At 53.2% G+C, this 17,261-nt stretch overlaps 1 protein-coding gene across 1 annotated transcript in view; it reads right to left on the reverse strand.

Annotated features, from left to right (window-relative positions):
- Nucleotides 1-429: 429 nt before the first annotated feature.
- Nucleotides 430-17,261, reverse strand: part of PARVB (parvin beta) — a 116,303-nt gene continuing 99,471 nt past the window's right edge. Inside the window, exons 10-13 of the mRNA XM_060113112.1 lie at nt 15,167-15,235; nt 10,242-10,343; nt 4,686-4,758; nt 430-3,436 (exon numbers count right to left, since the gene is read on the reverse strand). Of these exons, the coding sequence (XP_059969095.1) occupies nt 3,360-3,436; nt 4,686-4,758; nt 10,242-10,343; nt 15,167-15,235 (321 nt within the window). The 3' untranslated portion in view covers nt 430-3,359. The remainder of the gene's footprint in view (nt 3,437-4,685; nt 4,759-10,241; nt 10,344-15,166; nt 15,236-17,261) is intronic.

Genomic DNA, 17,261 nt, shown 5'->3' on the forward strand with positions numbered 1-17,261 from the left:
TCATCCAGCCCGTGCCATTGGCCGCTGGCATCTCCCGCTCTGGTTTGCAACCAGGTACTCACCTGCTCTGTTCTTTATTACGACTCAGCCGCAGCTGTGACTCCGCCACCCTCTTCTCCCCATGGCTCCCGCCCATGAAACCCTTGGTTGCAACCCCCTGGGGCCCCATTCCCCACACAGGGCATGAGCTGGCTCCTCTCTCGTCCAGCTGGCAGCTCCCAGGGAGCAGGGCTGTGCTGGCATCCTGTGGCCCCAGCACCAAGCACAGGGCTGGCACAACCATGACAGCTAAAGGCACGAAAGAAACCACGGCAGCCAGACAGAGGCAGCGGCCTTTTTGGGGATAAACCACAGCACATCGTCTGGGTACTGCGCCCCTGGAACGCGCCGGCTCCCGCCGCCAGCCCACAGGCAGGTCGACAACACAGCCAGGGTTTCAGTGGCTTTTATTTAATACCCAGAAATCCAAAGTAAACACTGCTTAAAACAATTAAAAGGACAATAAAATATTGGCACACAAGTTGGGGAAGAGGATTCGGTTGCTTTAAAACAACACAGCTCTGTGTCACATCCAGTTAGGACCTTAGGGTGTGTGGGGCTCTGGGCTCAGTGCTTGCATGAGGCCGTGTGGCTGTTCCAGGGGAACCAGAGCTGCAAGTAGGCTCCCCCAAACCAGTGGAGTGGGTTTCAAAGACACGCCACCCTGAGGACAATAAAAGGAGACACTTCCCAGCCTTTGCTCGTCACCGCACAGGCGCCAACGGTCTTGCTTTCACTTAGTCCCTGAGGACGAGGGTCCCCCTTCAGGGGGGGAAACCATTCACTGAAAATGGGGGTCAGTGGAGGAGGAAGGGTTCCAGAACTTTCCTCAATTAAGGTCTAAGAGGGAAGCGTTTGCATTCCAAGGAGCCCCCGGTGAGAATCAAGAGAAAGTTGTTTCTGCTGCTCCAGTTACCCCAAGACGCTCCAGCATGTGGCACCCCACAGAGGGGGCATCCCAGGCCCTGGAACTCCTGTCCCCAAGCCAACAGGGACGATGGGTGGATCCCAAGAGGAGTCTCCCTACTGCAGAGTTCACCCTGACTTCTGCCCGGAAACTGCTTCACCAACCCTCACCTCCACACCCATCCAGGCCCCATTTTCAATTCTGAGTCAAGGGAGGAAAATGAGACGCATACAGCCCGAGGAGGTCCTTCGCGGGTGGCTGGAAGGCACACCTACACCTCTGCACCAATTTGAAAAAAAATAATTTGGAGACTAGATCACATTCTCTGCTGGAGCATGGCCTTAAACAGTCAGCATAACGACACAAAAGTGCTTGTTTATACTTTTCCCACATATCTTATCATTCCTGTTACTCTCCTACTTGAAACACAGAGGGCTTGAAGTGGGCTTGCTGAACCCCGACCCCTATCCCCATCCCCAGAATAACCAATCCCACCCCTCCAGGGCGTGGAATAGGCTGGAGCCGCCCACCTGGGCTGAAGACCCTTGAGGCTTTTTTCCAAACCCCAACCTCACCTCTGCCATCCCCCCCAGGGCCCCAAGGAAGCAGCAGCACCCTTGCCAAGCCCACCTGTGGACAAGGCAGGTGGATGGGTCTCCACCAGCCGCAGTCACTGTGATTCTACACGTGTAATGAAGGCGGCCCAGAATGTTCCAGCCTCGGCTCTTTTGTTGGTTCTTAAATGTCACTGCATCCCGCAGGAGACACCGTAATGCCATTTTCATTATTTCTTTCCCCTGCTGGGTAACCACCTCCATCAAAACGGCTATTCTGAACCCATCTCCAGCACGGCAGCTGCGTGAGCTGAGACAGAATATGAAAGTGTTTTCTAAGTCTTGAGCGCTGGTATTCAATGTAATATTAACAACTTCCTCAGCAGCTCTGATCTACAGCAGGAAGGCGAAAATCAAACAGTAGAGAAAGGCCCATCTTGCTGGGGTAGCAAATGCTGGGTGAACTCAGGTGGTCAGCGTCATAAAAACCCCAGCTCGGGAGCCAGGGGTTGGGGGAGGGGGTGACCCAGCATAGGACCCGCCTCAGACCCAGCCTATGAGTCCCCATTTCTCTCCCGAGACAAGGTGGGCGAGGGCTGAAGAGCACGCAGACAAGGGATCGCATTTCCTTCAACAGGGTGCCCCAAAGGATGCCGACAGGGCTCCAGAAAGCTGGTACTCTGGGAGGAGAGAAGTGAACACTTCACATCTCCCTGTTACAGGCTGAGCTGTGCCCACCCCCCAAGAACCCACATGTTGAAGTCCTAACCCCCAGGACCTGAGAATGTGACAGTATTTGGTGACAGGGTCCTTACAGAGGTAATTATGGTAAAATGAGGTCATTAAGGTAGACCCCAATCCAATCTGCCTGGTGTCCTTAAAAGAAGAGATTAGGACACAGACACACGGGGAGACACGTGAGGATGCCTGGAGAAGATGGCATCTACAAGCCAAGGAGAGAAGCTCGGAAGGTACCAACCCTGATGACACCTTGATCTCGACTTCCAGTCTCCAGAACTGTGAGAGAATAAATGTCTGTTGTCTCAGGCCCCCGTCTGTGGCACTTTGTCACGGCGGCCCAAGCCAACTAAAACACCCTGCTTTCTAAAGGCTTTTTAAAATGCATCCATCCCCAAACAGGAGCTCTGGGACTGGACACTTCCCACTGGAAGGTGTCTACAGTGCCTCTGCCACTCCAGAGGCATTGTAGAGCTGACTCCGACACAGCCCACTCGGCCGTAGCAAGAAATAAAGAAATGCCTCAGAAATCCTTCCTCCCTCGGACTGTGGCAACTGGGTCCTCTGGGTCCCAGATGTCTGTGCAAAAGCTAAATGAAAACAGAACTGAGTGGCCGAGAAGCAGGGATGTGGGTGGACACTCGGTCACAGCTAAAGCTTCTGAGACTTAAGAGTGAAGTTTGTAAAACTGCAAAACACTTTTTAGTAAAAAGCCCTTACTGCCGAGGGGAGCCCTACCCAGGAGATTCCACCGGGACAGACGAGCCATCGCCACTGCTGCAAAGCTCCATCTCTCATCCCCTGTGGTCACTGACGGCTGTCAGCTGGAAGGCCGGGCGCCCCCTCCCAGGGGTTCCGGCTTTTTTCTTTTCCATCTTTTGATCAACAAGGGACAGCACCCGGGACACCCCAGGTGAAGCCAGGCTGCAAACTCAAGCACTGGTGTTTGGAACCTGCATTTCAGAAGAGGCCGCCCGTTGCAGAATTACAGGGAAAGGAGGCTAAGAGTATCAACCAGAAAAAGGTGGGGTGGGTGTGGGGAACAGCCGCGGGCTTGGAGGGGAGGCCAGGGCACCTCCTGAAGCACCGTCCCCGCCGCGGTCTCTGCTGCTCCCCGCCCGTCACTCCAGGTGCTTGTATTTGGTGAACAGGTTGTAAAGAACCCGCAGGGTGGATTTGAGGTCCAGGTTCACCACATCTGCAGAAGGAAACAGAGAGACCGTTTGGTGGAGGAGAGAGTGCGCCCCAAGCCGTGGTGCCCCAAGCTCTTGGGAGACATGTGGGACATCCTCTGTGTCCCCAGCAGGGCACTTCTGCCATCCCCCAAGATACAGACTGCCGTGAGGGCCCCCGGGCCGCTACCTGTGGGATGAGCACCTGGGATGGCGAGGATGCTCCTTCATCCCTTCTAGGATTTGCATTGGACAAGTCTGCGTGGTGCAGGGTCTACGCCAACCGAGGACATTTACTGGGGACCAAACACCCACAGGCCATCCTGTGCCAGGACCACGGGCCTCCTGGGGCAGGGCAGGTGGGAGCTGCTGTCCCACCCCCTCAAGGTCAGGCACAGCGTGTGGCCCAGTAAGTCCCAGCCGCCTTGTTTGGTGGGAAGGGGCTCTGTTCTCCTGGGAGTCAGGGACCTGGTTCTTCTCACTTGCTCTGTGAGCTCAGACCGGGGCTTGGGGAGGGCTAGGGGGATCATGGGTCATAGGACGGAATTCCTGTCCCCGGATGGGTGTTCAGCAGTGGCTGCTGAGCCTCCCAGGGGGTGTGTGTGTGGAGGACACCCCACCCAGAATTCATGCCGTCACTGCAGGGCGGTGATTCCCAAAGTGGGGTCCCCGGACCAGGAGCACTAGCGTCACCTGGCAACTTGTTACAAACAGGACTTGGAGGATCCATTCCACGGCCCCCAAATCAGAAGCTGTGTTGGAGGAAGCCCCTCCCCGCCGGAATTCAGATGTCCATTTGCATTAGGGATTCCTGGTATAGGTCGTTTAACATAGGAGCCAGGTATGACAGCGAGGTGGGGCTCTGCGGGTCTCCACTGCCATTCAGACCTCATGGGGCATGACCGAGCCACGTCCCTGCTCACGAGCATCGCCCGGGCATCAGGACATCGACCCGACAGGCATTAAACTGCAGTAAACCTTTAATATCCTTTCAAGACGTGAAGCGGCATCTCTAGTCTAAGCAATGGAGCCTGGAGAGTCAATTAAATCCTGAGGCCGTGGAGCAGAGGCCGTGTCCTCCAAGTCAAGTGGTTCCTAAAGAATCAGCCTTGGTGGCTCTGCCAGTGCAGGCCTCTTGGTCCCCGAAACCCTGAGCACAGGAGACATGTGGAGCTGGGGTGGGCAAAGCCCAGCCTTTGAGCCACACGTGCGGGGCCTGAAGGGAGAGACATGGCTGGCCGGGCAGCCCCTCTAAGACCTGGGTCAGGGCGTTACCTTCGGGGCGAGCCTTGGGCTTCTTAAGGCCTCCATCCAGCATCAGCTCAAAGGCAAATGACACATTGTGGACCTGCAGAGGAAGCCAGAGTTAGCACCGGGGCTGCAGCTGGTTCCAGGCCCGCCCGCTGCCCCCTGCTTTCCTTCTAAAAGGACGGGATGGGAGCAAGTGTGGACAGAGGGAGCCTTCACAATAACTATGCCCACGAGGACCGGGGGTGTCCTGGGCAGAGCAACAGGATGGGCAGAGGGAGGGTGAGGGAGTCTTTTGAGGGTAACACTCATTCACCTGGTGGTCCTCACTCCCCTCACCAATGATCGGGGGCGGCTGGGACATGCAGGGATGCGGGCACAAAGCCTGCCCTCAAGGGCTAGGGGTCCCCAGGTCCCGACACATCCACATGATGACAAGTGACAGTGACTTCCTTTTACAGATGAGGAAACCGAGGCTCAGAGAGGACAAGTCACTTCCCAAAGGTACCCAGCCCCGTGCACCATCCCCAGCATAAAGCAGCCACCCACCATCTGCCAGAAGGGCCTAAACGAGCTGAGTGTAACAGCTGTGCTCTCGGCAGGACAGCGATGGCCCTGGTAAGGGGCAGGCAACTGGACCCTGCTGCAGCTGAAGTCAGGCCGCTGGTGGCTGCAGCAGGGCTCTGGTCCTGGCCCTCACCTGCACGGCCCCAGAAAGGTGGACACATCCGCATCCCCACACGACCTCCCCCTCCAGCACTCGGCCCCCGCCAAGGATGCTCGAAGCTCGCATTCTGCTAATGGCTGCCACAGAGGTTAGATACGGAGCCTTCTCTGCTGTGTTTAAAGTCCACCTGAACCAGAGAGATGCTGGTAATCAACCAAATCACAGGCAGCCCAACGTCTGTTTCGAGCAAAGGCTGGTGTGGGGTGGAGGACCAAAAACTAACAGAAATCACCAGTGTCAGAGCTAGAAAGGACTTTAGGGCTCTTCATAATCGAATACCCTTTGAACAATAACATTTTCATGATTTCACTGCAAATGAAATCAGAAACATGCTAACAAGTTTACCTGCAATGTGGTTTAATAATTAACCAGGAGAAAGACATCTGGCAAAATAACCCTCAGCTAGTCAAGCCCACAAGAGCTTGGGGTACGGCAGGGAAGCATCCAGGCCACAGTGGCACCGGGCCGCGCTCAGAGAAGCAAAGGAAGCCACGGGCTGCTGGGCATCGACACGAGCCGGGCCCTGGCATGGGGGACACGGCCCAGAGTGGGCAGGGAGGGCTGCACACGACCAGAGGCTCTCAGGCCGTGCAGAGGCGGTGGGGAGACAGGAGTCAGGCTGCCAGAGCCCCACCTGCAGTGCCCGGAGCCGGCCGGGAGGGAGGGCCGCACTGGGCTGGGCCTCGAGCTGGGACGAGCATGGGAAACGGACAGGAGGGTCTGTAATCTCCCACTTCACAGAGGAGGTCCCGGGGCTAAACGGATGAGGACGTCCGTGCCAAGAAAGGCGCAAGGTTCAAGGAGATGGGGCCGGCACTCAGCCCACCCAAGTCTGGATTCGGAGCCTGGGCCCTGTCTCCAAAAGCATCCTGCTTCCTCGGCCATCGGCTGACGGCCGTCCAGATCCCCGAATTCATACACACACAACAGAATCTGAGTGGGGACAGAGTCAAGATGGCAAAGAGGGGGAAATGGAACAAGAGTCAGGTTAGACCGTCAGTCCAACATGGGAACGGATGTCTTCCGTGGCCCCTCCAGACCTGCAGGATCCTCCCCCAGCACAGGTGTGGAGTGCGGTTCAGTCCATGAGGCCCTGCCCCTGCCCCAAGGAAAGAATAGCTGGGGGAGGGGGGAGCACCCTTCCACGTCCCACTTCTCCGCAGCTGCTCAGCACAACAGTGATTCGTGGTTTTTTAAGTAACAATAATTTGTAGACTTTTTTAAAGCTTTTATTTTACTTTATTTTACTTATAGATTTTTGGCCACACCGTGCAGCATTGGGGATCTTTGTTCCCTGACCAGGGATCGAACCCATGCCCTCTGCAGTGGAAGCACAGAGTTGTAACCACTGGACCACCAGGGACGTCCCAACAGTGAGCAAGATTTCCCCTCTGCTTTCTTCTCAGTCAGAGGAAACCGCCAGATAGGAAATTGACCCCATCCTCCTCCCATTCTCTCTCAGAGCCATGCCTCACCACGCACAACTTCTCTGCCCTGCCAGAAAAGCATCCCCAGAGCCCAGCCCCACGGACTGGGCACAAAGAACAGTAAACAGCTCCTGATGAGGATGTGGGGTCACCTCCCTGACCGTAATCCCAGAGTGTGACACACCCCCCAGCCTCGAGCTGAACCCCAAGGCCCTACACTGCTGCTACGAGCCAGCCCACGGGCAGGACCCTAAGTCCTTCCTCTCTGCAATGCAAAGGATTTGCAAAAACCTGGCCAGGTGAGAGAAAAGTAGAGTGTCCCAAAAAGGAGTGGGCTTTTCCGGCTCTGCCCCTGCTGACTGTGACCCCCCACCATGCCCCCAGCCCCCGTGCGAGGTCCCGATTCCTCGCTGGGGTAGGGAATCAAACGAGGAAACAGAAGGGAAAGTGCCTTGAAACTGCAAAGCCCTTCCTGGGATTTGCTTCTAGGAATAACCTCCAAGTCTCCAGGACACACTCCACCCCCAGAGAGAGGGATGCTGTGGAATCTTCCAGAAGATGAGTGATGGGCCCAAGGGACCCAGCAAAGTGGCCAGCACAGAGCAAGGCTCAAACGGTGGGCCTAAAACAAGAACCTGTCGGTGGTACCCATGCCTCTGAGACAGTTCAAAGGGGCCGTTCATTTGTTTGCAGGAACCTACAGGGTCGGAGACATCTGGTCTCGTCTTCTTAAAATCCAGTACAGGGGCTTCCCTGGTGGTGCAGTGGTTAAGAATCTACCTGACAATGCAAGGAACACGGGTTCAAGCCCTGGCCCGGGAAGATCCCACATGCCGTGGAGAAACCAAGCCCGTGTGCCACAACTATGGAGCCTGCGCTCTAGAGCCCACGTGCCACAACTACTGAGCCCATGTGCCACAACTACTGAGCCTGCGGTCTAGAGCCCGCGAGCCACAACTACTGAGCCCACGTGCCACAACTACTGAAGCCCACGTGCCTAGAGCCTGTGCTCCACTACAAGAGAAGCCACCGCAGTGAGAAGCCTGTGCATCGCAACAAAGAGTAGCCTCCGCTCGCCACAACTAGAGAAAGCCTGCGCGCAGCAACGAAGGCCCAACGCAGCCAAAAATAAATAAATTTTTTAAAAAAACAAAAAAAACAAAAAAACATGCTGCTTCCAGGAGAGAGAAAGCAGAGCAGGGATCCAGACCATGTTAAAAATAAATAAATAGATAAAAATAATAAATAAATAAAATCCAGTGCAGTTGTTTAAAAACACAAGCCCACGACGCATCCCTGATTTTGCTCACTGAGCCTCAGTCTCCTGCCGCTGCTGCAAAGATTCCCAGCGCCTTGCAGTCTCGGCCCGGGAATGCTCCGTGACGGTCTCTCTGCACATGTCACCACTGCCTGGCCACATCTAGACGAGGTGCCTGGGAGCTCGGGCACTGGGACCAGCCTGAAGTGGGTTCAGGTCTGTGCAACAGGGAAAGGCCACCACCTGCGAGGTGGTCGGGAAGACCTGGAGGCTAATAACCACCATGGCTCACGAGGAACCAACCAGTGGTGGCGTGATGTCACGACTCCCTGGGGGAGGAAAGCAGAGAATCCAGGGGTGGGAGCTGGGGGCTAACGTGGCCAGATAAGGACCCTCCAGAAGGCCGGCCTCTTCCGAGGAGAGCTCCAGTGGCCCTTGGGTCCCCTCCTCGAGGGTCGATGGGCCAGCACCACACTGGGCACGGTCCCCTACAGCAGCCTTCCCTTCCTGGCTCCCGATCAGAGGCAAAGGTGGACCGAACAGGCCTCACACCTCCCAGGCCAGAAAGCGACTGACAGAGACTTTCATTCCGTCTCAAAGGGAAGGAGACCGAGCTGGGAGGGGACGCCGCTGCCCCTGCACCGAGCCTGTCCTGGAAAGAAGCCCAGCTCCAGACAGCCTGAATAAATTCACCCTTCTTGCCAGCCTTCATACTCATCTGAACAAAGAAAAGATCTCTCCAAAACAACGTTTCTGCAGCCAGCCACGTGGCCAGGAAATGCAAGATGAGCCCCGTCACCCAACTGTCTTGTCTTCTTGCTTCCTGACCGGCCCGCAGAGCCCTGTGCATCCCCGCTCACTGCGGATGCAAACCTGCCAGGACCTCGCTGATCTGCTCTGATTCCATCTCAGCAGGCAAGACGGCAGCGACATTTGGCCGCGAGCAAACCGCCCTCGAGGTGCCAGAACTGGGCAGATTGATAAACACGGGCCCTGCTTCCATGTTTCCCTGACTGCTGCCCCCTGCTTGCATTGTCTGTCTCCCCAACTCACGGTCTAGCGCTTCAGGAAAATAAAATGACAGATGCTCTCAAGTTCAAGCAATACGGCCAGTCCACAAGCCAAATTTCTAAAAGCAATGCGCTAAATACTGCTGGGATGGCTGGACCTCGGGAAGCCCTGGCAGGAGGCAGACCACCTGGTCACAAGGGCATCCCAAATGTGAAGGTCATGCCCTTTGACCCAGAGAATCCTCTCTGAGGGATTTTCCTAGAAAACAATCCACAGGAATGAAAAAATATATATACACACATACATATGTGTGTGTGTATATATATTCCAGACAATGCCTTATTGTTTTGTTTTAAAATAATTTAAAATAGATTATTTATTTATTTTTGGCTGCACTTGGGTCTTCGTTGCTGTGCACGGGCTTTCTCTAGTTGCGGCAAGCGGGGGCTACTCTTCGTTGCAGTGCGCGGGCTTCTCATTGCGGTGGCTTCTCTTGTTGTGGAGCATGGGTTCTAGGTTCACAGGCTCAGCAGTTGTGGCACGTGGGCTCTAGAGCACAGGTTCTGTAGTTGTGGTGCACGGGCTTAGTTGCCCCACGGCATGTGGGATCTTCCTGGACCAGCGCTCGAACCTGTGTCCCCTGCATTGGCAGGCGGATTCTTAACCATTGCGCCACCAGGGAAGTCCCTGCCTTACTGTTTTAATAGTGAAAAAGAAACAAGTTGATCGCCCAAAAGTGGGGAACAGGGAGACAGTGACCTCAGAGCCACTCCATAGACTTTGTGCAGCCACTTAAGATGGTATATATAGGAAGTTCATGAAGCAGCAGGAAAACCAGACAGGATGTCCGTGTGTCATGAACAGGGGAGGGATTTGCAACTCTACTGACCTTTGGCCACAATTATTAAAACCAGCATCGTCCCGGGGGAAAGACCCCGAGGAGAACAAGGCACACGACACTTGGATGTGTCAGGCACTGCCCACGGGTTTCCTTCTTTTCCTGAGGGTCACGTCCAATTGCAATACCATTTTCTGGGCAGTACTTATTTTTTGGAGAATGCAGCTAGACTCCAGAAAGAGTGGTCGGGGGATTCTACACTGTGCCCTTGGGCGAGCGCATCCCAGGCCACTGCCGGGATGGAGACCATGCATGCATGTACCTTCTGATCGAAGCTGTCCGGGGTCAGGTAGAAGTTGTGCAGGGGTACAAAGTAGTCTTCCAGAAGCCCCATGAGTAGAACCAGGTACACGCCATCTGCAAACTACAGAGGGACACATGGTGAGGTTTCTGGGCCACACACGGGGTCAGTGAATGATCTGTAGCCACTCAAAAGGAGGAAAGTGTTTTAAAGTAAAAAAAAAAAAAAAAAAAAATCCATCCCTTGTTGAGGAGAGCGAGCCTGCAGTCAGGTGAAGGATGAGGGTGCAAAGCACGCGCTCGGGATTGGATGTGATGACCTGTGCCGCTGCGTGGAGAGAAGCAGACCGCTGACCTTGGGGATAACGCTAGCTCCCAACTCTCTGGGATGTCGTGGGTACCCTGCGGGGCAGGAGGTGGGGGGCAAGGAGCACCCAGCACGCAGGGAGCGCTCCATCAGTGAGCATGGGCCTGTGGGCACGGTTAATCCACAACCTGCAGGGCGCCCTATGCTTTGGTTTGGGGTTTGCTGCCCTGTTCTGCTTCCTCACTTTGTCAGCTGCCTGAGTTCCTTCTTCTAGCGGTATTCACAGCATAGGAAGAGACCCTCCCGTGCCCCGGTGATGACGAGCTTCTGTGTGTACCCAGCACACGGGTCCGTCCTAGCTGGGCCCTAATCAGCAGGCTGCAGCCTTACCACACACCCCCAGCCCCTCAACCTGCTACCCGACCCAGCACCACCTCCCATGCACAGGAGGGGCCCAGGAATCTAGAGCCAAAGACTCTGCTCTTTGCCCGGGCCCCTCACCCCACTCTGCTGCCCACCGCCCAATAAGCCAGGACAGGGAGCAACTGCTCCTTTTACAGATAAAGTGATGGAGACCAGTGAGGGCAGAACAACTTGCCAGAGGGGAGGAGGGGACCAAGGCTCAGGAGGCAGAGCCTGGTCTCTGGGACATGGACCAGCCCCACCCCCCACCCCCCGGGGCGGGGCAGGGGAGGCAGGACCTGCCCATCCTCCCAGAGGGCAGACATGGTATCTCTGAGGCCTCCTGCAGATCGAGGACTCGTGAGGACCCCAGCCTCCAGATTCTGGAACTGTGTGGTCCAGTATGGTAGCCACTGGCCACATGTGCCTAGTGAAATTTTTTAAGAAAATTTTTTTAACTTATTAATTTATTTATTTGGCTGCAACAGGTCTCCGTTGTGGCATGCGGGATCTTTCGTTGCCGTACACGGGCTTCTCTCTAGTTGTGGCGCGGGCTCAGTAGTTGCGGCATGTGGGATCTTAGTTCCCCTGACCAGGAATTGAAACTGCTTCCCCTGCACTGGAAGGTGGATTCTTAACCACTGGACTACCAGGAAAGTCCCTTTACAAACTTTTTTGAATGATGTTGACTTATTTCGGTAAAACGTACATAACACGAAATGTACCATTTTAACCATTTGTCAGTGTGCATTTCAGTCATATTTTGTACATTCACATTGTTGTGCAACCAATCTCCAGAACTCTTAAGTTTAAATTTTAAAAAATTTAAATAAAATACAAAATTCAGTTCCTCAGTCACACAGGCCCCATTTCAAGTGCTTGACAGCCACACGTGGCCAGTGGCTACTGTGTCGGATGGTGCAGTGATAGAACATTTCCATCATAAAAGAAAGTTTCACTGGTCAGCCCTGGGCTAGAAGGCTACCACGCAGGACAGCTGGACAGCTGCAAGGGGCCGACACCCAGGAGGCTTTCAGCGTCCTGAGACCAGCAACCGCAGTGGTAAAAAGAGAACCTGCAGAAGCGAGGACGTTTTTATTAAAGGCAACAGCGGCAGCTCCCTCCACCATCACAGCCAGGCGGCCGAGGATGAAAAGTCAAAATCACAAGCCTCCAACATCAGAAAGCCCTGTCCTCTGGAAGGGGAAGGGGACGTTAAGAAACAGCCCAAGGCAGACAGACATGATCATAATGTGTGAACGGGCAGGTCCTTCCTGGGGAGAGCATTCCAGACCCTGGTTTAACGTGATCTGATTGATCCTTTGCCTGCGCGTCACAAGGTTCACGCTTCCACGCCATGCAGACGTCACTTACTCAGCTCCTGTTCTGGCCGACAGTGCTGGTGGAATGTTCTGGCAGCTCTTGCCCCCTCCCCGGCAACACTGGGCCAGCGCACCCCCAAAACCGCTCTCTCACCAACACTGAGCCATTTCCAGGGAAACAGAAGAACCCACCCCCATCACCCGCCGGGAGGCGTGGGGAATGGGTGCTGAGGCGCCAAGATGCCTGGAGAGCCTTTGCTGATTTCCAAGGCATCTTCTAACCCACCCTGGGACCCCCGTGTCACAGGAGTGTGGGAGAGATGGTCACGCAGAAAGGAAGACAGGGGAGGGATGGGGTACCAGGAGGGTGAGGGCTAGGAGGAGCGGGCTGGCTTATCAGCAAATGAGTGGCACCCTCGGTTTTCACACGCTCAAGAGCAGTGGCCCTCCGACGGGGTGCCCTCACTCAGCACCCACGGTGCGGCTCTGCAGGAGATGGAAATCCCCACGGAGGCCCGAAGACACCATCACCGCCGTCTTCATGCGCATGTATTACTGACCTTTCAAATGCACTTTCTCCATTCCAGTTTAAACATGTGGGGAGAGGTTCAAAGAGGAACTGGCTCAGTAACACAGAGCTAGGAAGCCGCCCACAATATAAAAGTGGTTTTAAAAAGAAAGGAACACACACACACACACACACACACACACACACACACACACACACACGAGCAGGAATTTGAGCCTCTGACTTCCAGGACATCGAGACTTTAATGATGAACATATTTATAAAAATACCCAAAATCCTTTGCCACAAAAGGAAAAAAATCTGCATTTCTATGGCCAGTGATCTTTCCTGGTGGACCACTGGTTCAAAATATTTTTAAGATATTACTTCATATTGTGTGGTGATAGAAAAAAAATGGACATACTGAGTAAATAGAGATCAACGCAAATTGAAGTTTAGAGTCTCAACCTAAGATGTCTGGCTGTTAATACTGGTGTGCAGGCCCACCTGGGCAGTGACAGTCGGAAAGAGTTGGCGAGGATGTGGGTTCTCACCAGCGCCAGTGAGAGTTTCAGGCGGGCAAACCTTCCTGGGCCCTCCGTGTTACCACGGAGAAATGCTCCAACGACCCCATTTCTAGAAGTTTATCCTAAGGAAGCAGACAAGGGCACAAACAGCTGTGTGCAAAGATGCCCGCCGAACAGCTATTTACAAGGTCGGCAAACGTCCCAGCATGAGGACTGTGTTTAATGACGCACAACACAGCCTTAGAACAGAATTGAAGGCAGCTATTAAAAGTGACAAACACAGACAGACAGACCAGACAACACAAAAAGGACGAGACAGAAACACATACCCACTCACACAAAAACATGCCCACACTATTTAGTAACAAAAAACACTTTACAAAACAGCTGTACAGTATGATCCATTGCCATTTCAAAAAATACACTTACGCATACAAACCACCTAGAAAAATACACATCCAACCATTAACTGTAGTTCATTACCTCTGGAGAGGATGACAGGAGAGTTTAGGGGGAGTAGAAAAAAGGATTGTTGCTTTTCAATGAGTACACTTCTGGACTGTTAATATTTCAAGCTGCAAATAATCAGAGGCTACGTGTGCAATTTTTTAGTAAACTGATAAAAAATAAGTGTGTTTGCAAACAATGCACAAATAAATATACACATTAAAAACGGACCATTCGGTTTTCAAACACAGACCCGTGTTGCCCACGATGAGCTATCCGTGTAGAGAAATGATGTGGAATAAAATCTCCAGCACCACTCTCTCTGGGCGATGGGATTACGGATGATTTTTATTTGTTTTGCTTATCTGCATTTTCAGACATTTCTACAATGAACCTGAATTACTTTTTTAATTAGAAAAGCAAATGAGAAAAGTTAAAGCAAGAGAAAGGAATAAATGCAATCACCCAGGGGTTTGAGAAGGATCAGCTGCGCATTGGAGAAATCGGCACTGAGAACTCAAAAGACGCCAAGTTCAAGCACCCAGCTAATCCTGGGGAAATTATATTTTGTCTTTAATGCTTGCCGAGCACTTGGAACATATTTTCACGATGGTGCTTCCGCTCTGAGTGGGGGTGGGGAAGTATACTTTCTATACTTACTGTAGGAGAAATACTTTGTGCGTATTCATTAGAGGGATATTAGCAAGCATTTGTTAGGTGCCAGCCACTGCGCTGCCTGTAGGACGGCCACGGACAGCAGAAGCAGAGGGGGCCAGGACATTCCAGACTGAGGGACCCGTACACGCAGAGGCTCTTTGGTGAAGGTGCGATGGCACCTTGGAGGGTGTTATGCTTGAATTGTATCCCCCCAAAAAAAGATGTGTTGGGATCCTAACCCCCAGAATCTGTGAGCGTGAATTTATTTGGAAAACCAGGGTCTTTGCGGAAGTCCTCACGTTAAGATGAGGTCATTAGGGTGGGTCTTAATCCAACGTGACTGTGTTTTTACAAAAAGGGAAAATTTGGATACAACGCCCACAAGAAGGCCGAGATTGGGAAGAAACATCTAATGACCCAAGGAACGCTCAAAATTACCAGCAAGCCACCAGGAGGTGGGGGAGAGCCTGGAACAGATCCCCGCTCAGAGCCTCAGAAGGAACCAGCCCTGCAGACACCTTGATCTGGGACTTCTGGCCTCCAGAACTATAAAGACATAAATGTCTGTTGTTTAAGGTACTAGTTAAGGTAGCCCCAAAAAATTAAGACAGAGGGTCTGGGAGAAGGCCAGGATGGCTGGGGCTGGGGCTATCTCGGCTGTGGGATGGGCATTCCTTGTTAGACGAACATACTTTGTTCACACCGCCCACCGGGGATCAGAAAGCTGGCTGAAAATGACACCGGACAAAGGGTCCTTCAGCCCAGAACACAGCTTACCTGGGTCTCTAGTTCCGTCACCTCCAAATTCAGCTTGTTCAGGTGCTTGTTCACAAATGTGATGAGAGACTGAAAAGCAAAGAGACACGGGAACCGTGAGCAAGAGATTCAGCTCCCACGTTGGGGGACAGATGTGACATTTGCCATCACTGGCTTTATGCAATGCTTCCATAATCTCCTCTGTTTGCTAAAATAAAGTGCTTGTGTTTAAAGCGAAATGTTCTTACAATAACCCTTGGTTTTAATGGGATAATGCCTAAATCTATCCCAGCTGGAGAAGAAACGTACATCTCTGTTCCCCAGCCCATGTGCACACACGCGATCCACACACATTCCGTATTTAACAAGCCTACAGAAGAATAATCAGTGCCCTCAAGAAGGATATAACTGTCAGGGGGAGATAAATGCTTAAACGTAGGCTAGATGTAACCTTGAACTACAAAAGATTGAGACAGAAAGGCTGCCTGGGGCCACACCCATCACAGTGTCAGTAAAGGAAGAAACGCCAGAGATTTTCTGAGCCCTGGTTTATATGTACATAGGGCCACTGGCTTCTCCTCTCTGGCAAAAGTTTAAAACTTGCCACGTGTAACTTTTCTCGATAATCAAACCCAACTTTCATGGAAACTCAACACCAACCCCACCTCTGCCTACCCTGGACATGATGTCATCCTTTTATCATTCCACCCAAATCTACCATGTGCCAGGCACTCTGCTTCATGCTAGAGACACGAGACAGTAACTAAGACAGAGCCCCACCCTGAAGAGTCTGAGGCACAATTCTCCATATACACACCCAGTGGAGGCCACGAAGAATCGAGAGAAAACAGCAAAGCCTGTGAAACACACAATGTCGGGGCGGGGCGGAGGGTGTTGATGAGAAGTGTGTGGGTCCCTGGAAGATGTGGCGCACGGGGGATTAGCATTTGAGCCGGGGCGGGTGAGCCAAGTGGGAGATGAGAGTGTGGGGAGAGGGCGGAGCAGCCACCCAGGCCACGTACACACGTGCGAACCCACCGGCATCTTCCGTCTGGGGCTGGATGTAGGTGGGATGGGAGAAAGTAGGAGGGCATGACCTTGGAGGGACCTGGAGAGGTGGACGGGAGCCCCGAACACAACAATTCCCAGTGTGGGAGTGGGAAAGGGCCAGACTGGAAGCATGAAGCTGTCGGGAAACTAAAGGATTTTGTCTTGGTCACTGCTGGGGTCCCCCCAGCATTCCTTTTCAAAGAATAAATCAGCATCAGACCTACTGAAAGACAACATTACTCCATATCACATTCAATGCCACCGAGCAACTATCTACTTCGAGCCAGGCCCTCGCACAGGGAGATCACATTGTATTCTCACAGCGGCTGCCTCTGTCCTGACAGATGGGAAGCCTGCCGCGAGGGGTTATAATCTGCCCAGGTCACACAGCCTGTAAGTGGGCGGAGGGGGGATCATGGCAGATATGAATCCTCTTCTTGTGCATCCACTGAATACGTTCCGTCAGGGTTCTGGGGGTCGGATGTGGCCGGGGGCGGGTGGGGGGCAATGCTCTGAGGCCCCAGGGTATGTCGCTCGTGACCCGAGAATGCTAAGACGGCTCTGCCCCAGAAGGACCATTGGGATGGTTCTGCCAGCCTTTTGCAAAGTGCTTCAAGAACTAACAATCTCATTGTCCCAGCCTGGACCAACATTTTCCAAACGTGGGTTCCATGGGAATTTAATATGTTCTATCCCCACATAAATAAACAGATCTCACTACAGACAAACGTGCTTGGAAAATGCTTCCTACTAAGCCCCCTCTTGGAGAATTGCAAAGCATGTCAGTATATTAAAGGCTCTGAGAAGTCCTGCATTAAGAAACCTGTGTGGGGAAATTGTCCAAGACAGAGAGCTCTCTCCCCAGGGTTAAGGGCTCAGATTATATAGGCTCAGATCCATCCCACTGCTGCCTTCCTGAATGAGAGGTCTACAGATGCTCAGATAACTCGATGTGCAGTGAGTCTTGATTCCTTTGGAGGGAGAACAAGGCTTCTGGGCAGATCCCCTTGGAAGCTCGCTATTCCCCAGCCTGACTCCGGAGCCTCGTTCACACGGTTTTGTCCGG

Source organism: Mesoplodon densirostris, chromosome 11, assembly GCF_025265405.1.
Source record: "Mesoplodon densirostris isolate mMesDen1 chromosome 11, mMesDen1 primary haplotype, whole genome shotgun sequence".
Taxonomy (NCBI): Eukaryota; Metazoa; Chordata; class Mammalia; order Artiodactyla; family Ziphiidae; genus Mesoplodon; species Mesoplodon densirostris.